Source organism: Fistularia commersonii, chromosome 18 (assembly GCF_037954325.1).
Source record: "Fistularia commersonii isolate RoL2024-O1a breed Wild chromosome 18, RoL_Fcom_v1.0, whole genome shotgun sequence".
Classification (NCBI taxonomy): domain Eukaryota; kingdom Metazoa; phylum Chordata; class Actinopteri; order Syngnathiformes; family Fistulariidae; genus Fistularia; species Fistularia commersonii.
Genome location: NC_141301.1, coordinates 11,438,220 through 11,465,175, shown reverse-complemented (window position 1 = coordinate 11,465,175; position 26,956 = coordinate 11,438,220). Strand labels below are relative to the sequence as shown.

The window sequence follows — 26,956 nt, the reverse complement described above, 5'->3', positions numbered from 1 at the left end:
TCTTGTACACCTTTCCTTTCTTTCTGGCTGATACCTCTTCTATGGTATTGTACCCCTAACACTTTTCTCCACCGGTTCCAACCTGCTTGGACCCGTCTCTTCACCTCTTTTTCACACTCTTTGTTGCTCTGGACTGTTGACCCCAAATACCTAAAATCCTCCAACTTCTTGATCTCCACTCCCTGTAGCCTCACCGTTCCACCTGGGTTTCTCTTATTCACACAAATATACTCTTTCTTGCTACAACTAATCTACATTCCTCTCCTTTCCAGAGCATACCTCTACCTCTCCTGATTTGCCTCCACCTGTTCTCTACTCATACTGCAATGTCATCTGCAAACATCATGGTCCATAGAGATTTGTGTCTAACCTCATCTGTCAGACTGTCCATCACCATTGCAAACAAGAAGGAGCTCAGAGCTGATCCCTGATGGAGTCTCACCTCCTCCTCCTCCTCCTGCTTGAGCTTCTCTGTTACCCCTACAGCACACCGTACCAGTGTCTCACAGCTAGCATACATGTTCTGCACCACTCCAACATACTTCTCTGCCACTGCAGATTTCCTCATACCATACCACAGTTTTTTGCTTGGACCCCTTAATATGCTATATCTAGGTCTACAAAACACAATGCCGCTCCCTCTGGCCTTCTCCGTATTTCTCTATCAGCCTTCTCAAAGCAAATACTGCATCTTTAGTACTCTTTCTGGGCATGAAGTTATACTGCTGTTCACAAATGCCGACTTCCGCTCCCAGTCAAGTCTCCACCACTCTTTCCCATGACTTCTTTGTGTGGCTCATCAACTTTATCCTTCTATAGTTGCCGCAATTCTTCACATCCACCTTATTCTTAAAAATGGGGATCATCAGACTTCATCGCCATTCTTCAGGCACCTTCTGACTCTAAGATCCTTTTGAGTAATCCAAGCAGAAACTCCACCGCTGCCTCTCCCTGACACTTCCACACCTCCACAGATATATCATCAGGACCAACTGCCTTTCCACTCCTCATCCTCTTCATGCCCTCCTCATTTCATCTTTACCAATCTCTCCTACTTTGTGGGCTACAAAAGTCACCTCTTCTACCCTTGCCTCACTTTCATTTTCCACACTCATCAGCTCCCCAAAGCACTCCCCCATCCTCCCATCACCCTTCCAGTGTCCAATAGATCTCCCTCTCCATCCTTTATCACCCAGGCCTGTTATACATCCCTTCCATCTTTATCTCTCTGTTTCACCATCCTGTATAGATCGCTCTCTCCCTCCTTATTATCCAGCTGAGCATACAAGTCATCGTACACCCTTTGTTTTGCCTTTGTTACCTCTATCTTTATCTCTTTCTCCCTGCACTCCTCTCTGTTCTCCCCACTCCTCTCCGTACCCCACTTCTTCTTTGCTAATCGTTTTCTCTGTATATACTCCGGCACTTCCTCTCTCCACCACCAAGTCTCCTTATCTACTTTCCTTCCAGATGATACACCAAGTACTCTCCTACCCGTCTCCCTGATAACACTAGCTGTAGTTGTCCAATCATCTGGAAGCTCTCGCTGAACACCCAGAGCTTTTCTCAACTCCTCCCTGAAAACCATACAACGCTCTTCCCTTTTCAGCTTCCACCACTTTGTCCTCTGCTCCGCCTCCATCCTCCTGATCTTCCCTGCCACCAGAGCCATCCCACAAACCACCATCCCATGCTGTCTGGCCACGCTCCCACCCACAACCACTTTGCAGTCACCGATCTCTTTCAGGTTACCTCATCCATACAAGATGTAGTCTACCTGCGTGCTCCTACTGCCGCTCTTTAAGTTACCCTATGTTCCTGTTTTTTCTGGAAATAAGTGTTCACCACAGCCCTTTCCATCCTCCCTTTCCATCCTGCACACCAAATCTACCCATCACTTCTTCATCCCCTCCACCACCTGCACCAACATGCCAAACAAAGTCTGCACCAATTACCACTCTCTCATCTCTGGGGATATTCTGTATCACTTTATCGAGCTCATTCCAGAACCTCCCCTCCTCCTCAAACTCACATCCCACCCACGGGGCAAGGCCACTAATAACAGTGAGCATCACACATTCAATTTCCAGTTTCAGACTCATAAGTCTATCTGACATTCTTTTCACCCCCGGATCATCCCCAACAAACTCCTCCTTCAAGATAACCACTATTCCATTTCTCTTCCTGTCAGTACCATGATAGTACAACTTAAAGCTTGCTCCTAAGCTTCTTGCCTTACTACATTTCCACCTGGTCTCCTGGACACAGTTTATCCACCTTCCTTCTCTATATCATGTTGACCAACTCTACCTTTTCCTGTCATAGCCCCAACATTCAAAGTCCCCACCCTAATTCCCAGACTCCTGCACCTCCTCCTCTCTCTGCTTCAAAACACACCTTCCCCCCTCTGTATTCACATATTTGCATTATTTATTAAATCAAAACAATTGCGTTAAAGTTCTTTTTAGCTGTTGTGTTACAGTTGCACCCATGCACTGTTTTAGAGACAGTGGCATTCAGGAAAAAAAAAAAACAGAAGGCAGAGCTGGAGGCAGCAGATGCAGATGTTGAGGTTCCCTTTGGCATTGAGGAGGATGCAGAGGATCAGGAATGAGTCCATTCTAGGGACAGCACATGTTAGATGTTCTGGAGATACGTATGTACAATGGCCATGGGGATATGATCCCAGCGCATAAAGTATTATAATACACTGATTTAACATCAATGAATCTACGTTTAGCCACATTATTCTTTCATTGACATGAAGCCACAAACTAGAAATAAAAAACTGTGTCTCGAGATACCTCTTTTATCTTGATTATTTCATCCTTGCTTTAACTTTAACTTATTGGTCAATCTCATTCGTGATGAGGCTTCAATTTGATAGATTTTACTATCATAACGTAACCAGCTATTTATAGCTCCGTAAAAAAAAAAAAAAAAAAAAAAAAGACTCAATATGTTTTTTTGTTTTGTTTTTCTATCATACCTGCATGGCCATATGTGCATTTGCTTTCTGTCTGCAGTTTCAAAGGGTATTTAAAGCTTTTCAACCACCATGCGGTATAAAGCTTTTACTTTCCTTTTTCCTCTCCACTACCTGATGCCTCCTAAAACAACTGCTCCTCTTAAATCAATATTATTCCACTCTCTTACCCCTTTCCAACCTTTCCACTCATCAAGCTGTCCACCATTTTCCTTTCACCTTCCAGACAATTACATGCCGGTGGCTCTTTCTGTAGGGGCAGACCCACAGAGGTATATTGGTTGACGGACAGGTAATGACACCTACTGAGAGCTGGAAGTCCCTGAAGGATACACTGCTGCTCGCCTGCCAGACAGTCTCCCGGCCCTTGTGTTCAAAATAACGGAAAAGAAAAAGCATTCTTCGTCGTATGAAGCCGCCTTTCTCTTGCTCATCATTTTCGTGATCTGCATCGAGATCTTCCGGGTGCTGCAGGTATTCACAGCGTGAGGCCGACCTCACTTTCCTTCTCCGTCTCAATCCATCTTCGCCCCGATGTTTATTGCCCGGTGTGCCCCGATCCCCCTCGCCCTCTTTATTCATCCCTTTCAGTCACTCCAAACTATCTTCCATTTTCTCCCAATTTAGCCTAGAAGAGAGAGAGCGCGAGTATCAATAAACTCCACTTTTCCATTTCCTTTTTTCGCTTCCTGTGGTTGTTTCAGTTTTGTTGGGGAGACTTACTTAATTCCTCCTGTGGTCTCGTGACTGCAGATGTGGAGGTGTAAAGGAATAGAAAGTAAATTCCTATGTGGATGTAAGAGTGTATGAGCGTATGAATTATAAACAGGGCAGGACTGTGTGTCTTAATTCCTTGAAGTAATGGAAGAATTAATGAGAATGTTAAAACTTATTACCCTCCCTTGGAGAATTTTTTTTTTTTTTTTTTTCGAACAATAACTTTTCAGAACGAAAGGGGTAAATAATATAACATGACTTCAGGTAAGGAGAACCTGCACAGTGTTATTGTTCAAAAAGAGTTGCTAATATTTACCAAAATATAGTGGATTTGGGAAGGGTCAAAGTCAAAGCATTGAATATAAAACAGTAAACAAAAAACACAAAGCAACAGCATCAATCACCGAAAGCATCCAGGCCTAATTATATATATCTGTGCGAGATTTAAACATTATTATTTGCATGAAAGAAAAATGCAAAATGTTGATATAAACTTATTGAGCTGGGTTACTTTACATTCTGTCAACAACAACAACAAACAAAAAACAGCCAAATGTATTTGGATATTTTTGGATCGTCATCCTCATACATAGAGTACATATTATAATTCAAAAGAAAGTGACAGAATAAGGAAGGGGGGTTGACTTTGGCAACAGGCATCAAAAGAAATATCAACAGAATATGTAACTGTAATAAGACACTTTGGTCTAATTAATGTCATGACTTGCAGTGAAGTGGTTGAAAGCAGCGTGTCCTTAAACACCCTGTCGTGCTGTGCTGTGTCCTCAGGCGTCAGAATACACACTTTGTGTGCATGTAACGTCCATTCAATATCCGTTGTAAGTGACATTTATCTAGACACTCACGGCTTCACAGTTTGCCAAATGGCTCGACAGTAGCAGCTTGACATCTGTATGAATAAGACTGCAAACATTCAGTAGCACCCGCATGCTGAAAAACTATATGATGGATGATATGGCAGAAACCATCAGAGCTACTGTAACTATTTTATCACATTATATAATAGTATCGGTGTATCAGCTATTTGTGCCAAAAGTGGAAATCATGAAATACAATTTGCGAATATACTGTCATTTCCGAACTATTGGGCGCACGTGCGCACCGCCGAAAACTAAATATATGTGTACATATGTAGGCTGCACTTGTCTATAAGCTGCTGGTGTCCACATTGTAACATGAGACATTTCCACAGAAAGTTGCAAAGAAACATTTTTTTTTTTCAACTTTGAATTAAAAACATATAGGTAACATCCACAAATGCGTAGTGGAAATGCTTTTTTTCCGAACAGTGGCTGTAACACGGCTGATGGAAAAGATTAATAATAAATAACACAAGGAAAGGTCCATCCATCCATTTTCTATCACCGCTTTGTCCGGCTAACCACTCTCTTTGTCTCACTCTTGCGCACTAAAACCATTAAAGTCGTCTTCTTCGGTGTCAACATTAAACAGCTTCAGAACTTCATTGTAATTTCATTGGGCTGATGTGATGAGGCTAAAGGTTTTGGCGGCATGAAGCTTTTTAGCCCCCCCCCAAAAAATCCATAATTTAGCCGCATCATTGTTGAAGCCACCGTGTTTAAAGCGAGTGAAAAAAGTAGCAGCTAAAATTCCGGAAATTCCGGTAATTTCTGACGATACAACAACAACACAGCGGTGTGTTGTGTCAAACATTGGCTGGTACTTTTTAATAGTTTTGGAACTCCTAATTGAAGTGAACACTTAGAAGATAGGTTCATTAAACACACATGTTGTAAATTGCCAAACCTCCCTGATGCCTGGCTGCAATTTGGTAATATTATTATTTCAGATAAATGACAAGCTTACGGATGAAACCCAACAGTTGTAACTGAGTAGATGTGAGATCTGTCCCTCTGTAAACGTTTATATTAAGCTCTTCAGGTGCATCCAAAGCCTAAGACAGAGCAGACGGTAGCTGTCTGCTTTCTTCAACAACAAGTGCTTCATTTTCAGGTCCGTTCCCAAGCGGCTTCCTGATAACGCCAGAAGTGATCACATTTACTCACAAAGCAAAACAATCGCAGCGGATCCGATCGCCTGATGAGGATGTTGAAGGGAACACGAATACGAACAGTTAGAACGGCATTCGGACAGACAGCTCAATAGGCGGTGCCCGAGGTGCACGGGAATATATGAGTTGGGACTCGCAGCTGCCGATCAAAAACAATTCCCTGCAGTGCGGTTAGTATAAATATATTAAAATAGGCTCCCAACGAAAGCTGCTTTTGTACTGTAGGAACTTTTGGCAGTTCCTAGAATCTTTTTAGGCAACAGGCACTATTGTAGTGCATTCGGACAACATATGAACAAGGGACAATGGACCTCAGTTCCTTGAACCATCTTAGCTCCTACTCTGATGTCAAGCATGGGAACTCATGATAAAGATGCTTGGTGATTGTCGGAACTCATAAGCCGATCCCAAGTATTGTGCTCATAGGTCAGCAGTTTTCTTGCGACTGGCGACAAAATGGACAGAACCGGCAAGAAATGGATCAAGGAAGAGGCCCTAGTGCTTCAGGCCTGCTATGCCACAAGGGGAATTTCAAGGACTCGCGGTTGAACATTTTTTCGCTGAAACAATTACAGAGTTAGCTAATGTTCGCAGTGCAGGGAGAAAAGATAAACCTCAACCTTACATGATAGTCCATGGTTATTGTTCGCGTAATGCAGAACATGAATGCTGTGTTGCTCTTCATCTTGTCCTCTTTGCAGTGTTTCTTTTTTTTGGGGAGTGTGGCGCTGAAGGTGCAAAACTAAAAGGTTCCCTGAGGATGGATGCTTTTTAGAACTGCGTTCTTAGAACTTTTCTGTCCAAAAGCAGCTAATGATACTGGGTGCAAGGTTTGCGAAACTGGGTTGCCTAAAAGTTTAAGGATAAAACAATTGGCTCCATGTCCATCGTTGAGCTGACATTTTTCGGATTTAATGCCTCTTTACTAACAGACCTATTTCTTTTCTTTCTGCTGAGTAAGTCAGAAGATGTGTATCACTTTATTGTTGCTCAAAAGGCCCCGCTGACATTTTAATTCCCGCACTCTTTCAGTCTTGTACGCTTGTAAACGAAAAACGGTGTGCACTTCAGGTTTACCGTGCGTCTGTGTACCGTGTAGGAGAGTCCCCGGGGAATGAACACCCGATTTCTTATTCACGATCAGAATTTAGCAAAAAGAGGCCTCATTATTTCTCGAGCCGTAACATGCACCCGCGTTGGAGCCATGAAGGAAATCATCGTCTCGCAAAAGTTGATTGAAGAATTGAAGTTGTAGGCCAGATAATTTACGTCCAGAGGCGCTTTCTTAGCTTGCCTATTTAATGAAAGATGAGACTGCGGTATCTGTGCGGTCGGATGAGCATGTGGTCCAACATTTGCGCGCCAAGCCAGCCATTCCCATGCTTGTGTTTGCTGCGATCCATCATAATATTTCTCTTGGGACATCTGCCACTCCCTAACCCACCTAGCCGTGTCTGTTCTCATCAGTCTGAGAGCCGTTGACGGCGTCTCCACTGCCTCCATTTTATGCTACATGAATGTCCTGTAATGGTGTTGACATTGGAGGTGTTCCACATCGTTCTAGCAAGCACTAGATCATTGCTATTTATCTAACTATTTTTCCAATGATGACAAGTCCAGCGGTGCACAATAACCGACTCTTTATTCCCTTTAAACGTTGACAGTATTTCTAACAGCCCTCATGAGTCTCTTCTAAACACAATGTGCGCCGGTATTTTAGTCTTTCATTAACCCTGCCATAAATCACATCTTGTGAATTTTCAAGTATCGCTATTGCTATTTAGGAAAACAAATGCTCTAAATATTCCTCCAAGGCAATCGCTGACATTAATTACTCTTGCGTATCACCTCTAACAACGAAAAGGGCCACTGTTCTCATGCCGGTAAATGACAGTCGCCGCGTCTACGCTCACGTAGATAAGTTGAAGCTGTTTTCTTTCACGCTGCCTTTTGACCTCAGATTCAAATAGACCCTCAGTCAGAGTTGCAACAGCGATATTAAGCACAGACAAATCCCTGTTCAACAGACAAAAGCCCATGATTGCAGAGTTCAGGATGGTGCGATGTAACCTTGACCTGTTTGACTGGTTTTACCGAACCATTAAACAATTTAATCATCTTTGATTGTCCATCCATCCATCCATCTTCCCCCGTTCAACCCCCCGCTTAGTCAGGTCGTGGGGGCAGCAGCCGGAGCAGTGAGGTCCAGACCTCCATCTCCCCCGCCACGTGGTCCAGCTTCTCTGGGGGGACCCCAAGGTGTTCCCAGGCCAGCCTGGATACGTCGTCTCTCCAGAGTGTCCTGGGTCTGCCTTGTGGTCTCCTCCTTGATGGACATGGAGGTATCCTGACCAGATGCCCAAGCCACGTCACCTGGCTCCTCTCAATGCAGAGGAGCAGCGGGTATCCGAACTTCTCACCCTTCAGAGGAAACTGATTTCACCAGAGTCCGGCCACCCTGCAGAGGAAACTAATTTCGGTCTCATTTCTGTGTATCCAAAAGCTCGTTCTTTCGATCACTACCCACAGCCCATGACCTTAGGTGAGGGTGGGAACGAAAATCGAGCGGTAAATTGAGAGCTTCGCCTTTTGGCTCAACTCCCTCTTCACCAAGGCAGAGCGGTACAGAGTCCACATCGCTGAAGACGTTGCACCAATCCGCCTGTTGATCTCATGCTCAATCCTTCCCTCACTCGTGAACAAGCCCCCGAGATACTTGAACTCCTCCACTTGGGGCAGAACCTCTTCCCCAACCCAAAGTGGGCATTCCACCCATTTCCAGTTGAGCACCATGGTCTCAGATTTGGAGGTGCTGATCCTCATCCCAGCCGCTTCACACTCAGCTGCGAACCGTTCCAGTGAGAGCTGGAGATCATGGCCCAATGAAGCCAATAGAACCACATCATCTGTAAGAAGCAGAGACTCGATCCTGCAGCCACCAAACCGGATCCCCTTGACGCTCTGGCTGCGCCTAGAAATTTTGTCTCTAAATGTTATGAACAGAATCAGGGACAAAGGGCTGCCCTGGCAGAGTCCAATTCTCTCCAGAAACGGGTCCGATTTATAACTCAGCAATGCGGAACAAGCTCCGACACCAATCATACAGGAACCAAGCAGACCCCATACTCATGGAGCACCCCCAATAGGATTGCTGGCGGGACATGGTTGAATGCCTTCTCCAGTTCCATAAAACACATGTAGACTGGTTGGGCAAACTCTCATGCCACCTGGAGGACCCTGCCGAGGGTATAGAGGTGGTCCTCTGTTCCGGACCAGGACGAAAACCACGTTGCTCCTCCTGGATCTGAGATTCAAACACCCGGGGACCTCTTCTCCAGCACTGCTGAATAGGGCTTACCAGAGAGGCTGAGGGGTGTGATCCCCCTGTAGTTGGAGCACACCCTCCGATCCCCCGACCTCATCCACCCCGGGACTCTGCAACTGATGAGCTTTTCGACTGCTTCAGCAACTCCAGCCCCGGAAATAGGCATGTGCGCTCCAGAGTCCCCCGGCTCTGCTTTCTTATTGGAGGGCATTTCAACGTGAAGTATTCTTGCCACCGATCTATGATGTCTTGAGTTGAGACCCTGTGCATCGAGGTGAGTCCAACTATATCTAGTTGGAATCTCTCAGCCTTGCTCGCCAACTCTGGCTCCTTTCCTTGCCAGAGAAGAGACATTCCATGTTCCAAGAGCAAGTTTCTGCAGCCGTGGATCGGACTGCCAAAGTCCCCCCACTCCGGTTACCGCCGGGCTCACACTGCACCCAACCCCCCTTGGCCCTTCCTGCAGGTGGTGAGCTCAGGGGAAGAGGGACCCATGTTCTTCCTGTTGGTTGTGCCCGAGCCCCATGGGTAAGAACTCGGCCACCAGATGCTCGCCGCAAAGTCACCGGGTCTGGCTCCCGGTGATCCGGGCAAGAGAAATCTGGGTCCTGTGATTTTCTTCTTTATGGGGGTCTTTTGAGCCACACCTTGTCTGGTCCCTCACCTGGGACTGTTTGCCTTGGTTGACCCTTCCAGGGGCAAGAAGCCCCTGATAACATAGCTCCCGGGATCACTGGGACACACAAACCCCTCCACCATGGTAAGGTGGCAGCTGGCGTATGAGATCTTTGATCGTGTCATAGTTTAATTTTGAAGCAAAGATGCTTTCATGTGATGGTGAAGACTTTTTTTTTTTTTTCAAATACTTTTTAAGTGTTTTTGCAGTTGGTTAACATTGGCTCATATCATTTCTCGTTATTATACAAGATATCTGGACGACCTACGCAGTTATACTTAGAGCAGGCTCTCTCCTCATTCTTATTCAACTAATGCCTTTAATATAATTTGAATGCAAAGTAATATCATGAGATTTTGTCTAATTGTACAATTAATCAGAATGAATTAAATTAATACTGAATTGATACTCATTATATCTCTAACATAATGTTATCTGCAGCACTTAAAAAAAATTGCATTACGTATCTGCATTTGGCCAGGTTTGCGGTTCTGCGTTGGCGCCGAATAATACACCGTGATGGATAAAAAACCTTAACAGAAATGCCAAGACGTGCACGTGTGCGTCATACACACACACACACACACACAGAATCACCTTCCCACTCATTCTATCTTGGAGACTCACTGAATGTGACCCTTGATAACTTAAGGTTACTCCCTTAATTTAAATGAGCCTCCAGCTATGACTCGATGTTTAGTGTGTGTGTGTGTGTGTGTGTGTGTGTGTGTGTGTGTGTGTGTGTGTGTGGTTATCCTTGACACGTTCATGAAGAGGTGTTCCCCGCATAACAAGATGACAAATAGCGCGAATGCAAAACAATGCATATTAAAACTTGAGCCAGTAATTACTCTAAATTGCACTCATCTGTCTGTCTTCCATTCACTGTAAGTACTCCGAAACTCTCTCTCTCTCTCTCTCTCACTGTATTGTCTTCCCTTACTGTCATTTTAATAACAGAACCTCATTTTGACTTCTATTCATGTGCTATGACCGGGTATCCGTTGCAGCTTTGTTTCGCAATTCCCCGTATCCCCACGTTATGCAGTTTCTCATCGTCACATGTAATGTAATGCTCGATCAAGCTGTAATCACACAAAAGTGTGATTATGTGATAATTAGCTGACCCGGCTCAGGATGACGGATGCATCCGAATTGTCTTTGTCTGATGTGTTTGGCAGTCTGCTCAGCGCTAACTATTTAATCTTCCGCCATCGGCCTTTGAGAGTTCATTGAACAGAGAATTTGGGAAAACAAGGCAGCCTCCACCCCATCCCACCCCAAAAGAGTAGCTCAGTGTTTAAAGCTTATACATCAACAGACCCGGGGAGACTCTATTCAGAATTTGCTTTTTAATCATAAATACCGGGGTCAATTATGATTATTACTGACATCTACATGCAAGGGCCGGCAGGGCGCTTGGGGCCTGACAGCGAGAAGGCCCCTGTTTCGATGCCGACAGTTCTGTGAACGTGTGAATGAGGATGTGAGTGGATTTATGCACCTATAAGGGACTGGCATCTGGTCACATTTTACCCAATGACAGCATGTCCTGCTTATCCTGAGTGCAGGATAAGCACTATAGGGGTCCCCAAAATTTTTCCTGCGAGGGCCAAATAACTTTTTCCTTCTCTGACGGGGGCCCGGGCCAGTTTGTAACAAAAAGTGCGACGATCGCAGAGGTGTCTAAACGTAAACATTTCTTGTTTTCCAGAAAGCCACACAAAAATTAACCCTTTCTGGGATCTTGACAGGGAAAAAAAAAAACTGGAAATAAATAATAACATTATTAATGAAATAAATAACACTATTTCTGAAATATATAATAACCAAATGAGCCTTTTTCAAGTTTTTTACAGATAAAAAGACCGAGGAACACCAACTTTCTTGTAGACACAACTGTTTGCATCTGTCTCATATCAAATTAACTGTGAAAAACAGAACTCAAGCAGGCTATGAAACCAAACTGATACAGACACCTACCAAGTTAAATACCCTGCATTCTGAATCCATTTTTCTCTTACATCATCTTTTCGTCATTATTCCGGGTTATTTGACGGGATCCAGGGTTTGTTTTTTTTTATTTTTTTGAGGGAGGGGTTTCAGATGAGGCCCAGACTGCAGAAGGGCGGAGTAGAATGTTACGTTCTATGCATGTACAAGTCACGATAACGTAGCCAGAATAAAAAAAAAAAAATCACAATACATCTCTGGTATTGTTCAGGGGCCGGGTAAATTGTGTCGGCGGGCCGTATCCGGCCCCCGGGCCGTAGTTTGGGGACCACTGCTGTAGAGAATGGCTAACAATAATGATGATAATAATACACAAATGCAATATTTGGACACGCATCCACAACCATGACTGCAAGTCTCTCATATCAAAGAACGTCAAGAATCAACTCAGAGTTGTCTTACTCGCATTACGTTACAAATGGAGAATAAGTGATATAAATAATCGATGAATGAATCTAAATTTAAGGCTGTATCCCTTCTCCCGTTGAAAATTTACAAAAGCAACGTGGATAAACTGGAGCCGCATTATGAGAAGTCACTGTGAATTCTCTCACACGCCAGGAAAGTCAGCCTCAGCGTCCGGCCGCACCTGCACACACCGGGCTGCGCAGGCTATAATCACATTATGCGATGGTGGGGAAATCAGTTTTCTTGTCACAGAGTCTTAAGTGAGTGAGTTTTTGTAATTATGTAAGGAAAGCTCTGGCTCTTCCTCCAATAGGACACACCGCAGGGTTCACGGATGAGATTGATTAAAGTGTTGCGCTCGCTATTCTACTTGCTAAGCAGTCTCTTAATCGCAAACAATCGGTGTTGTTTACAGTCATGCCGCATCGGGGGAATCAGAAAAAACACTTTATTGAGATATGATAATCTACCAACATACTGCATGTAATGCCTCATATCGTACGTGCATTTACACCGAAACAAGGTTTTTTCTTCAACTGGAAATGCACTTTATGCCGGGAGCCTCTGCAATGCAAATCCAGATCGACTGTCAATGTAGAACGGCTCATAGACCTCACTGGACTCTGTTCATAAAAGATGTAATAATAATATACATGATGATATATATGGCAACGGGAAAAGAACACAAATTTTTCACGTGAGTTCAAAAGGCTGTATGAATACGGGTCAATTCACCCTTTTTTTTTTTCTTTTTGCAGACTTCCACATTTGCTTGCACGTCGGATATTAACACCCATTCCGATTTTATGGCGACAGTGACGAGCGATTATAAAAATTAAAATGGACAATATGGAATACAATTCACTGATCTAACCTTGACCTCACTTACATATAATAGCCAAAAGAAAATAGTTTATAATAATGAATCATACTCTTTCGCAACTCACTGTGGAGTGTGGAGAGGGAAAAAAAAATCATAAACCCATTAAACTAAAAGGCTGCTGAATGGAGGTGCTAAGAGGAGGTGCTTCTTTGAATTTCCAATCTCAAGGTCATTGTTCCTGATATACACTTTTCTTCACAGCTAATTCATCTGAAAGCGCAACCTTATTTTGTTGAATTCAGAGAAATACAAAGTGAAGTATAACAGGCAATTACTTGGAAGCCCAGGAACAGGAAGTGCTACGAGTTCGATAGTAGACGTCTGTGAGTGTCTTCGATTATTTGTGTTTTTGAACAGAATCTTCGTACAATTAGGGGAGAAAATTGGGTTTCAGCGTATTTTGAGTGAAAGCATCACATTTTAAATGAATTTGCAGTTGGATTTTAGTTTGTTGCCATGATCACATAATAAATAAATATATATATTTATATAGATATATTGTGACATTATGGATGGATTGATAGATGCATAGAAATGGTAAAAAGGACAGTGGGTGTCAATGCGAAAGAATGGGAGCAAATGTTGTTGGTGCGTAAATATAACTATATAAACACTTTCTTGCACCGGCAGGCAGATTTACTATGATATATTATAATTTCCTATCCCCAAAATTTGGACATTAGATAACAGGATTTTAACTGCTTCCATTTTTGTTGACCTGATGGGGAAAATAAGCAGCACAAAATGGCACGCAAACTCATCGCGATTGGCCTCCATGAAAAACCGGTAGGTTTTTGCATGAGTGCATTTATCCGCCACCACGAATCGATTCCGGCTTCTCATTTGCCGGCGCTAGGAGGAGCAATAACGCAGAGGGTAATAAAAACTACCCAGAGCACGAAAACATGCATCGGTAACATGTCAACATTTGTAACATTTGAACGGAAACTGTTCATTTTCGATTCAAATAAAAGCAAAATGCGGAATCACCTCACGGCATTTAGCGAAGCAAAAGCAAAGACAGACTGATCTCGCAACTGCCCATCAGGAAACGGCTTTCCCTAAATCAGACCCTGTGAGGTGAAGAGCACATTACCATCAAATATATCGTATGGTAGAGGAAGAGCCGGTTCATTTGATGTGCATTAGGCCCTTTGCCCTGACGGACACAGAGATGTGCCGATAGAATTAAGAGGCCGCGGTATTCCTTTAAGGGATTAATGGTTTCTTGACCCCAACCGAAACTAGCAGAGCTTCGGATTTAACAGAACACGCAAGCCGGAGTCTGTCTTTTTGTGTACTAGAACGGAGCTTTTGTTGTGGGACCACCCCAATTGCTTTTGATTCTGATGCACATTTAGCATTGGTGCCTCAGTTTCACACACACACACACACACACACACACACACACACACACTGCTGACCTCTATGTGTCCTATGGTTCATTTTGAGGGGACAAGAGAAAGCAGAGAAGATGCAGCTATGGAAGGGATTTGAATTTATATGTCCTTATAATAATAATATGATTAATTTTGTGTGTACATCTAATGTTTAGAAGGGGAAAAAAAGCTTGGAATGACCTTTTGTTCATGCAACCCGGCCTCATTGCAGTTTCTGTGGTAAATAACATAGAAGGACTTATATTCCTGTGAATTTAATTGCAGTGTGCCATTTAGACAATCAAGCAAATGGATTAAAACTGCAACCTGTTCTTTCTCTGTATGTCGGAGCTTTGTGCAGTCATGACTGAGGATCGAGGCTATTTCAGCTTTGTGTCAAGTACAGTAGAAAAGGACATGTTTATTTTTAATAGTGTTTTTAAATGATGTAATGGCCATTTACATAATCTCACTGAGTCATCCAGCTGCAAAATGATCCGGTGCATTTTGATTGTGCACCTGAGTGCACGTGCATTTTAAGAAACGCTAGAAAACCAGTCAAACAAAATAAAAACATAAACAAAAAAAATGCAGCCGTATGAAATCCTGATGTTTGGTATATTTGATTATATCACAGACAACATTTGTTATGTCACTAATAATCTGAGATTATAGCAATTTTCTGTCCCATAATTTGAGTTGCTAGCAGGAATAACAAAATCCATTCAAAGGATAAAATTGTAGTTTATTATTACTGGCAGAAATAAAAAAAATATGTGCAGGTTCAGTACAGGGTCACAAGTTGAATGAATGAATTGAGAAGAGAAAAAAAAAATCAACGCCTGAGAAAAAATACCGAGAATGTTTAAAATGACTTGCAAGACCGCCATGAGGCAGGAATACTCACTCCCTTCAAATATTTAATCCAAATGTAATACAAATAACAATACAAATTAATAATACAAATATTTAAAATTTATCAGCAATAGTTTTGTCCATGGTCGAAGACAAATCCAAATCGGAAGCAGAAATACGAGGAATGATGAAGTCCATGCGCTTTATAGTTAATAGCCGAATGCTAAGTCCAAATGGTAACAAAAACATCTTATGAAGATGCCCATTGGCCACTGGAGATCCTCTTCCTCGGAGGAATCCTCATCCCGCGCACTACTCCTTCACAGCCCGCAGCCTCTGCACCGCCTCCGAGGGACTCATCGATTGGTTTGGATGGATCGGGGGCCGGCTCGTGTTTTCCCCGTGTGAAATCAGTCTTGCTTGTTTGCCAGCTGTCAAGTATTGATCACTCCGAAATGTCAAATCCTCCGAGACCGAGTCGTGTCAGAGCTATAAGTTTAATTCATAAAGCATACTTTTTGTATGGATGGGCTGGCAGCATGTGTTCCTACCGTTTATTTTTAAACATTTTACAGACCCTGTAAAGCGGCGAGGACGCCTTGGAGGGGCAGATATTGCAAACATTTTACTTCAAGTTCCTCACACATTTCAAGAGATAACAGAAAAGAAGAGGAGACTTGCAGTAGAAAGATAGGAGAGGAATAAAGTATTTATATATTCATTCATTATGTATTTATATATATAATTATTGTATGTTATACATTATTATATAATACATACATATATATGTATATATATGCTTTTTGCAAAAAAATATATTGATAGATAGATAGATAGATAGATAGATAGATATTATTTTTTTTTATTTTTTTTTAAGTGGACGTAGCTTTGATGAATATACAAAAAAAAACATAATAATATGCAATTTTAATGTAAACTCTGTTAATATATTATAGTTGCATTATCCAAAGTGCACACAAATCTCAATCTCCTCTTCCTTATGTGAATTGTCATCATCTTTATTTGTTTTGCTACGGATCAGCTGGATTACAGGGAGAAGTGAGTGGCACAGGTGTGTGTGTGTATGAGTGTGTGTGTGTGTGTGTGTGTGTGTGTGTGTGTGTGTGTGTGTGTGTGTGTGTGTGTGTGTGTGTGTGTGTGTGTGAGTGTGTGTATTTGTTGTGGGGGGGGTCAGGAACAGGAAGGGCGGGGGTGCAGGGAGTAGGATGACTCCTGTCAACAACGTAGCACAAGGAGTCGGGATCATCTTAGACCATCTTGCATAAAACTAGGTCAATCGTCCCAGATACGCACAGGTAATGAAGATCTTCCCGTGTGTGAGGATGCAGGAGAAAAACACGGGCTGTGTGCCGAACGCGATCCGGCCTCGAGAAACACGAAACAGGTGCACGGCAGCAGCAAACCTGGGTAAACTATCTCACCTGCAAGGGGAAGATACAAGGCCAGAAACACAGCAATACAGTTTCAACTGTTAATTATTATTGTTATTTGTGTACATTTAAAATGACTTTTCTAGGCCGAGGCACTTGAGGGTTGGCCGAAAGGGGGGATCGGTCACGGTGACGTATCCTGCGGATATGTGAATATACCCCGCCTTTCATCGGAAACCCGGTTTGTTTCTGTTTGTCGACGTAAGACGAGATTGGTCTTAAAATTATGGCGCTCAACCTGCCGTTTTTCTCTTTTATGGATAGTCTAGAGTACATTTGCCTCATAGCCAAATCGCACTTAATGGCTCTTTTTTGTGCCTTATTAGTTTTACTCTTTTGTAGGTGGATTGCTTTTATCCTCCGTCTGTGTTGTAGCTGTAAATGTAATCTAATTCAATTGAGCACCTTTATACAAACACAAAGTAATTGCAAACATTAAACCTACCTTTTTTTTGTTTAAGAAGCCTATTATACATGTTTCAGTGTCTTTTTACATTTGCTCTTTTGAAGGGCAGACTGATGTCAGGAAAGTGAAATGTTTTAACTATTATTTTTCAGTACTGTCAACATATGTCATTGGTTGAATTTACTGACCTGCGTCGGTGAGACTGCTGTATTATGATGTTGAAAATTAATGAAATTAGCAAATAAGTGTAATCAGTAAATATCCGGGAATTTATTTTGCACAAATGCCAGTCAAGTAATTTTGTGTTTGTTAGCAAAATTAAGATCATATCTGTTTTTACTGCCATTGTATCAATGTGAGTGTCCTTTTTAAAGGTCAGAGAATAAATCATGTTATAATGTTTATGGAATTTATAATAATTTCAATTAATAGCACCAGGGTTTCTGGTTTCTGACCTGAAAGAGATTTTGTTTGTCTTGAAATCATTTTATCACAAAGAGAATGCATCAAAATATCCCAACACTCTGTCGTCATGGAGAGGGAACCGATAAAAATCATTTTAAGAATTCCTCTCCACTGCTGGAATGACATGTTTCTTTCTGCACTCAAAATGAAAACAATGTAGTATGTACAGCCTTATAATTGATTCAGCGCAGCGATACGCTACTCTAAAACCGGCTATATTTTATTATCGTGCAAGATCCATCACATACAATATTGCATGCAAAATGAATTTCTTGTAAGTGAGTTACCATGTTGTTTTATCGGTTACAATGCTCTGGTGGCGAACCAATTTAATTCGGTAATAGACTTATTGTATATAATGCTACTACAGTCACTTAAGCAGCCGGGATGCGAAGATTGTGAAGATCCCATTACGCTAGGCAGATATGTGCATGAATTAGCAGCGATGGGCCAGAAGCTAAAATATAGTGTGAATTATATTTAGCGGGAACTAAAATGCACTCGTAGGCACTGGAGCTGTGCACAAAATGTCACTAAGTGCATTCAAACTGCAGCGGTGAGAGGGCTTTCGGTGGAAATGAACAGGACAGTCGGAGAACACAAAATAATCTTTAGATGCACAATTTAGGATAATGAGGTTTCTATGCAGGTTTTTTTTTTTTCTCACACACCAAATCTTTTTTTTTTTTTTTTGCAGCTGCCATTCTCGATGACCCTATGGAGTGCAGCAGGGGAGAGAGACTGGCCATCACACTGGCAAAAGATAGTATCAACAGGAACAGCAATCGCTCCACCACAGGCAAGCTGGAGGTGGACATCTTTGAACTGCTGAGAGACAGTGAATACGAGATGGGAGAAACAAGTGAGTGATTGCCCATTCATTCTTTGTTTTTGTTATTTAATTGTTTTTTTTTTAGGAATGTTGTTTATGCATGTATTTATTCATGAGAGTCAGATGGTAAGCATTTGCATGCAGTGAGTAAGAAAAAAAAAAAACAAGGGGGTCGACCTATTGACGGTGAAAAAAAGAAAATGCAAAAATGAATAGTTAGATCTGGTAGAATCCACCCTCTTCTCTTTTATATGTATTTGAAACTCTCGTCGCTTAAGATAACTTAAAGGTTATGAATTGCGATTGCTATACCGCACACACTGAACGCCACCATTCTCAATGCTCGGGTGAATTTTCAATTAAACTCTTGTTTAAACAATACAATTATCTAAGAGAAATGCAACAACGACGTTTAAGCAGCTATAACAGCGACTTTCCCACTTTTACAAAACTAAAGAGGCTCGGCGAAGCGGCTTAATCCATGGAAACAATTCACAATCGCTCTCGGAACAGTAGTACTATCTCCTGTGCGTATGTGTTCTTTGTACGTATGAATATGTTGCAGTGCGCGAGCTGCAACTGTCTTTTTTGAGCATTTTGCAAGCGTGGCGGGGTGCGATTTGTTAGCGACGGATGGTGGCGACAGCTAAACGCACGAATCACAGAGCCATCACTACCTGACCACTAATCTCCTCACATCCCCCCAAACCACCAATCAGCCCTTTCCTATGCTTAGACAGATCCAAAATGGATGGTCGTAGCCTTTAAATGCCTCACATTATGGGATGGAGCGTGCATTCGTTCATCACACCGGAGGAGGCTGGCTGCGATTTGGTGATTCTAATTTAATTTACGTTCGTCCATCACTCCTATTTCATGTTGCCAGCAAACCTGTCACGGATTTCTCAAGCGCAACTCATTCCAAGTTTCCAATAGCCCGTATTGATCAATGGAGATCAATGACAGGCAGGGAAATGGACTCCAGTCAGCTGAGTGGCTGTCTGGTCATAATTTGATCACTATGGGATGCTCAGTCCTTCCCTGACAAATCCTAGATGAGAACCTCGGCTCCGTCGTTACTATTACGATGCATGTGGGAGTTATTCCAGACTTTCAAGCTTTCTGAGTTTGGCTCTTCACTGACACACACACACACATATATAAACAAAAGCACGGACACACACACACACTTACCTGCTACCTCGGCCTTAATGGAGCATGTGCAAGCACCACAGCATGCTACCTTGCAGTCAAGTCACTCAGACATATAAATCGGTGAAGCGGTGCAGTCAGGTGCAAATGCGGCCATGTACTGTAAATCTCTGCATACGTGTGTGTGTGTGTGTGTGTGTGTGTGTGTGTGTGTGTGTGTGTGTGTGTGTGTGTGTGTGTGCAAGTGTTTGTGCAACGTGTCATTACCAACACATCTTAGTTGTCTCATGGGTGACTAAGGCATTTCTTATTAATCATTCGATTCACTGCTTCTTGATACACCAGACGGGCCCTTCAACTTGCACCCCCTCCCCATTGCTCTTTTCACACACACTCCCGATTAACACAGCATTTGCCTTAAAAACACACACTAAATTACCGTCACGTTTCACACACACGACGGAGGCCGCACACACTCACTTCTGTCTGTTTCACATCATTGAAGCCAGGGATTATAAACTCACAAGAAATGGCAATCTGTTTTCTTCCTTTCTACACATTAAGTGTCTGGCTTCTGTAGATGAGAGAGGAATTCGCATCCGCTAAAACATTTCTGTCCAGAGATACATTTCTATCCCCAGAGGTAATTTCTTCAAATCTTTCTTTGTAAATGCTGGATGTGGAAAAGCAAGTCAGGATTGTTTGTGTCATTTATGGGGGAAATTATGACATTGATCCGCGAGTGTTCACATCTTTTATGAATAAGCCTTCTGTTTCTGACTCGCTGCTTTTCTCACAATCTATCACCGTTCCCTGACGCCTTCTTTGTTTATCTTTCTTCCAATACACGTATGTCATGTGTCATGTTACCATCAGCTACCGACACGCTTTACACTCCAACGACAGGCGCTTTTGAATTCCCGTTGACCGCCGTCGACTGTCGGCACATTAAATGTGGACAAATGCATTTAGCCTTGCATGCTTCATCAACACATTCTGCCCGAGGTTCCCCTGAGAGGGTGAAAGGGCTCGCATGGGTCGATATATTTAAAGGCTAGTCGGGCGGTCATAAACAAAAAACAGTTTAACGTCCGGAATTTCTCTCTGATCGTATCCCGTCGGTTGATTTCTAATTCTCATCCCTCCTCCCCTTGTCTCTGTTTCCCCTCAGTGTGCCAGATCATGTCTAAGGGTGTGGTGGCGGTTCTTGGTCCGTCTGCCAGTCCGGCCTCCAACTCCATCATCAGCAATATCTGCGGAGAAAAGGAGGTGGGTTTTCCGAAATGAGTGAAAAGCGCGAGAGGCCGTGTGAGGCGGCGCCGGAGATGAAGTTACGAACGCTGATGAACATGAGTGTCTCTGCGGGATCTGTTTGAGACCGCGGGAGACTAAAATTAAATTTGTTTAACATAAAAATGAAATGCCTCTGCAATGTTTAAGAACTCTCCGGTTCTCCTGTGTCGTTCAAATCAAATTTCAAAAATTAGAGGTCCATCTGGACCGTCATCAGCAGGCCTCGGCACGTGGAGTATCTCCCGGCGAGTTTGTATATTTATCTGTTCTGCACAGTATTGGACTGAATATGCTGTTTGCCCCTGCGGCGTACAGTATACCCTCGTTTTTCGCAGGGGTCACGTTCCAAAAAGAACCCGTGATAGGCAAAATCCGTGAAGTAGAAACCTTTATTTTTTTTTTTACAATTATTATACAATTAAATACTCTATTATACATTGCTGCTGTCGTCCTTATGTTTTTTGTTTCCTTCTTTATGGAACGAACGGAAGATTCATTCATTCCGTAATGCCGACCTACAGCCGCATAGCTTTTACCTTCCCTTAGCATGTCCAGAAGTTTAACTTTATCTGCGATAGATAGCATCTCCCGCTGCCTTTTGGGCCCTGACGCAGGTGCTTTTGTCGGTCCAGAGCGTTTTGTCAACATTATGGGTTTTAGAGAAACTCGAAAATTGCAAGAGAATTTGCACGTACGTAATGTAAATTTGGCAAGCTGTTTTAAGTACGTGTACATATTAAACTGCAACGTTATTGACGCACAGGTAGAGAAGAAGCAGAGTGACTTTTTAGCCAATCAGAATGCAGAACACAATGCACGATGCAAAGCCGTGAAGTAGCGAAATCGTGAAAAGTAAACCGCGTTATAGCGAGGGACCACTGCACTTGAACACACTACCAATATACAAGTGTGTGTATGTGCGTGCACATACACACAAGATTTTCAACATGAACTCAATGTGTTTACATGCTCTTTTAGTTGTACGATGCCCATCACACTCTGCTGCCAATCAGAATGCAGAACACGACGCAAATCCGCGAAGTAGCGAAATCGTGAAAAGTAAACCCCGTTATAGCGAGGGATCACTGTATCCGCGTTGGATCTCACATGGTTGTAAACGAGAACGATGGCAAGTTCGTCATACACGGGGAAGATCAATCACATCCTCAAGATCAACAAGGGAGGCAGAGAGGCTGCTTATTACTGAAACCAAAACACGATGAGACACATGGCCCTGTTTCTGTGACGGTGCATCTAGGGCGCAGCGCAAAGTCTGAACAGACGGTATGAATTATTAGCAGGTGGTCTTGATCCAGACGGTCGAATCGGCTCACATTACTCCCTTTAAGAAACCGTCTGACTCGATGTCCTCTGATGGACTCGGTTGATTTTTCTCACTTTCTCTCGCTAACATGAATGGATGTCACTTAATTTTCATGCAATGACCCGATTTCCCTCAATTTCAATTAATACCGTTCATACTGGTTTTGCCGACTCGGCTTAGTTTCCGTCCATTCGGCTGCAAGACGGCTTCATTTCTTTTGTTATATCAAGTGGATGGAAACACATTTGTTCTCTCAGGGGAAGGAAAAAAAAAGAAAATGATTGAAAAGGCTGACAGTGTGGCTGTAGGGCTGAGTTACAGAACTCTTTAAGGACAATTTAAACCCTTTGTGAGCGTGAGCAGAAACATTACACACCTTAAATGTCCCGTCTGCTCTACATTTTTGGAGTATGTCAAAGGTGTAATCAGTTCTTCCTGGGAAAATGTCAGACCTTCAACCAGCTGTTCTGGTGGTAAATATAGCTGACGAAAAATATTTATATATAAATATATATATTTATGTATACATCAACACAGAGTCCAGCCCAAGAAAAACACTGACAGTTCATACCAATGTATATCAGTAATACAGACAGTCTGGACTACTTATGGATGAATTTAAATATAGATATAGATATAGATATAGATATAGATATAGATATAGATATAGAATCTATGACGTGCGGTGAGGTTCATAGCTGTTGAGGCACTGACATTTACTGTAGCTTGCTATTGCTAATTCTATTATTCTGTAGCCGAGTAGTAAGAAGGATCCCTGGAATCACCAGTGCCCCCTACCATGAGGCACCGTCACTGCGTGCCTCACCTAATGTTTCTTCGCAGTTGTTTTATGATTGCTCAGCACAAGAAACACCGTACACTTGTTGACAAAACACATTATACACATCAGCTTAACTATGGAAATTTAGTTCATATAATAAAAGTGTTTTAATAGTGACATACACAGAGAAGGCAATACTGTTAGCATAAACATTGTGCAATCCATAATGAGCTCGGCTTGTTGCTGTGTCACCAAATGTCTCTTCTTCATATTTGAACGGTAAATGTGATTTTTTTTTTTTTTTAAGCGATTTTGAAAAAAAGGAAACTAAAAATGATGAAGTTCAGTGGAAAATAATTTTTTGGACAAATCACTGAATAAATATGACCATTTCATTTGTTTTTTTCATTTTACATTTTTTACTTTCCGTGATGACAGGCCTGGCCTCACTGACTGCACATCACTGATATAGATATAGATATAGATATAGATATAGATGCAAAGTATCTGCAATCAAACAGGAATTACTGCTCATTAATTGAAATGAATCCAGAGCTTCATCAAATTAATCGATAAAAGTTTAATGGTATGAGAACTGTAATATATATGTATATATCATTTTATTGTTTCCCACTTTGAGACAATAGTCTCTTAGTGGCACATCCCACTGGTTTTCGCCTGAAACCAGCAGGAAGCTTCTGTCAAATTGCCAGTAACCCAGAAACTGACCGTATTTTATCAACATTTCTTATTTATTCAATTTTTCTAAAAAATCACTTTTGTAATTGTTTCCTTTTTTAGTATTTTTGCATTTGTCAAATGTTCCAATGATAAATTACTTTCAGGAGCATCTTTTTACCATCTCATAGGTTTCATGCTGATCACACCAAAGTACCTTGTATTTTTTGGCAGTGGTTTTATTTTTTTACAGTCGGGGGCATTAAAGTTAAAGTAAGTGATGTGTTCATGTCATCTTGTGACAGGATGGATTTTAGGCCTTTAAGTAACAGTCCCATAGTTTATGTATCGCCTATCGTTCCCCCAGGTCTCAGTTCAGGCTGTAGATTAATTAAAGACTGTATATTATCTTTTCAAGTAAATGGAAATGTTGTCCACCCACGACCATGTGATCAGGTTAGGGGATATATGATAACTTCATGCTTGCATAATTTTCCAACTTGTATCTTGCCTACGACGTTTGGAACTCCATTGATGTGATCTGTCGTAGAACGCGATCACTTAAGTTCTTGTCCGAATCTGCTTGTTGTGGCAACTAGACTTGAATTTCCTCACTTTAAGATGTTTGACCCAACATTCGAGAGGCTTCTTCAATGACCTGTGGGGAGTTTCTGATTATAACTGCCAGGGCTTTGGGTGGGTCCAGGTTATGATGGCTTGTTTTGTAGAACTCCTACATTTGCGAAAAAAGGCCAACATTACCTTGAACCGCCCAAAATCTTATCTTTTTGGAATCTCCAAATGCACGTATGAATCTGGGACACTATGTTTAAAAATATGAGAAAAAAAAGTTGATTATTAAGCACTAACCAGTCATAATTATCCTTTCTTTGATCAGACTTTTCTATTTCATCTTGTATTTTAATTACATTCTTTGGTTTAAGCCAGCGTTTCTCATAAACTTCATCGGACTGACTCAAATTCAAGGATGTATAAAATCATAATTTTGTGGTTGATCTCTCCACCAGTATGTGATACAGCATGTTCAGCTTGGTGAACAAAAGTGCATAAAATAAATTTGGTATCACATGACAACAGTTGAGAATAAGTGTTAAGTGGGTGTTGTGGTTACCACCTCTGTTGACACCAAAGTCCACGTTCTGGCCAGAGAAGACAGATGGTTCGAGAGAAGAGTCAAATGAGCTATCTTTGTCAAAACAGAAAAAACATCTCCAATCAGAGGAGAGGGCCTCAGACACAACCGTATAACACTGTGCTGGGATCAATACCAAGACGGGTTTGTAGACCAGGTCCATCTGCACCCTCCAAAATACCAGGAAAGATTTACCACCAGAACCAGATCCCAGTAACTTCCACATGAGCCTCAGTTCATGTGAACCAACAGGTTTCACTCCTGGGTTTAGTTTTACCTTTTTACATTCCAATCCAGGTAAATCCACAAAAATTGCTCGTTGGTCCCCAACGATCGACACCCTCATTAGCATAACAACCCCCTTATACCCTAGTTTCTGCTGATCAACTCCTACATTAACATCACAAGCCACCACAACCTAGACCCGCCCTCAAACCTGACAGTTATATTCATAAACTCCCCCAGGGTCATTAGAAATGACGAAGCCTCTCGGACGAAGGTTGACACGTCTTCAAGTGAAGAAATCCAAGTCTAGTTGCCACAACAAGAAGATTTGATCAAGAATTCACCAGGACCTGAATGACTGAGAACCTCCACAGACATGCCATCACTTAAAATCTGTCCTTCCCGGTTCACTCAGGTTTTGACCCCAATTAGTTAAGAAGGTGCGTTAAAGGCAATGCGGTAGTTTGTAGAATTTGTGTTTCCAAATGTATAATGACCCAGCACTTCATTTACCGTCCAATAGCAAATGGTTATAAATTACTTTCATAATAATTGAAGTGATTTGGTTATTTTCTGGAATGTGCCGTATGCTTGGCATCAAAGTTGGATGCTTTAGAGAGACGAGGTTTTTAAAAGACATGCATTTGTCATCACATTCCCCACCACGTCCTCTGGCAGCACCGGCCTGTCTTTCTAGTAAGACATCAGTTATTTAGACCGTTAGATTCCCTGCTGTTTAGCATCTCCAGAGCTACTGACTGGTGAAACTGGCTGCCTTGAAAGACCGAAAACCATGGTAAAAATGAATGAATTATACAGAGCCCCACCCCCCGACACGTCCCCCCGAACCTCCACCTGAACACACATTTGCATTAGCGTAATAGAAAGAGTTAAATTTTTCAAATGGGAAATGGTATTTGACTTTAGCTCATTTTGTTTTGCTTTTGGACTGATAGCAAACTTTCTACGGTTTTCATCAATTTCCTCAATTCTATTTTATGTAAATGGAACCAAATCACAACGAAGTCATCTCAAGACACTTTTCCGAGAGCGTGTTTATTATCACAGTACTGCTATTTTTACGTTGTTAGTTGTTTTTGTTATTGTGTAATTTCTGTTTTTATATCCCGACGCCTTAGAAATAATCTAAAAGTTACCATTATCACGATGATTTGCTGAAAAGACACTTGTTATGACATCAGTGAGACAGTGTGTAGCTTTTCATATAATTAATTTCATGATTGGTTGGATATCGCTATACTGAGCATTGTCCTGTGACTGACAGTTGGCTGGTCCCGGGTTGAACCAAGCAAGGAGGTTTTGGTCACAACATGAGCCTGTGTGCAGGAGAAGATCAACAAAACAATTGACAATTTAAAGTTTCGTACTCATCAAACGCCTTCATGAGGTCTTACGTTGATATTTTCACGCCGTGAAATCTGAACGACTGTGGCACAATCATCTGCAAACCAGCGGTGCTGAAATGTTTTGTTTTGCAAAATGGTGTTATGTTTTTGTTATCAAGTACTGAGGATGTTGCTTGATTACAGGGGATTAGTTGAAATTAAATTAGCACCAAGAATGAGAAATCAAGACCCATTAGGAAGAAGATGGTGTTATTACAGTTCCTCATATTTCGGTTTGGTTGCCTCGCCTGTCAATCAAATTGTCAGTTACCCAGGAGTGTAAGTGTTTATTTAATCAATCATGGTTTTTTTATTATATTTATTTTTACATCTATTGTTTGCTCCTGTTTGTTCCATTACAGTTATTACACATTAGGGTTTTAACACCAATCAAAACACTTACTCTCTGATGAAACCGCCTGAAGTGTTTGGTCAAGAAGAGGAAGCAATAATTTCTTAATAAGGCCCTTATTGTGAAACGTGTTCAGGAAAATG

The 26,956-nt window shown here is 42.0% G+C and overlaps 1 protein-coding gene across 4 annotated transcripts in view; it reads left to right on the top strand.

Annotated features, from left to right (window-relative positions):
• grik4 (glutamate receptor, ionotropic, kainate 4) overlaps positions 1-26,956 on the top strand; it is a 379,558-nt gene that overhangs the window by 226,303 nt on the left and 126,299 nt on the right. For all 4 annotated transcript variants that reach the window (XM_086164020.1, XM_086164019.1, XM_086164016.1 and 1 more), the window contains 2 exons: positions 18,315-18,479; positions 20,773-20,870. In XM_086164020.1, the coding sequence (XP_086020146.1) occupies positions 18,315-18,479; positions 20,773-20,870 (263 nt within the window). The remainder of the gene's footprint in view (positions 1-18,314; positions 18,480-20,772; positions 20,871-26,956) is intronic.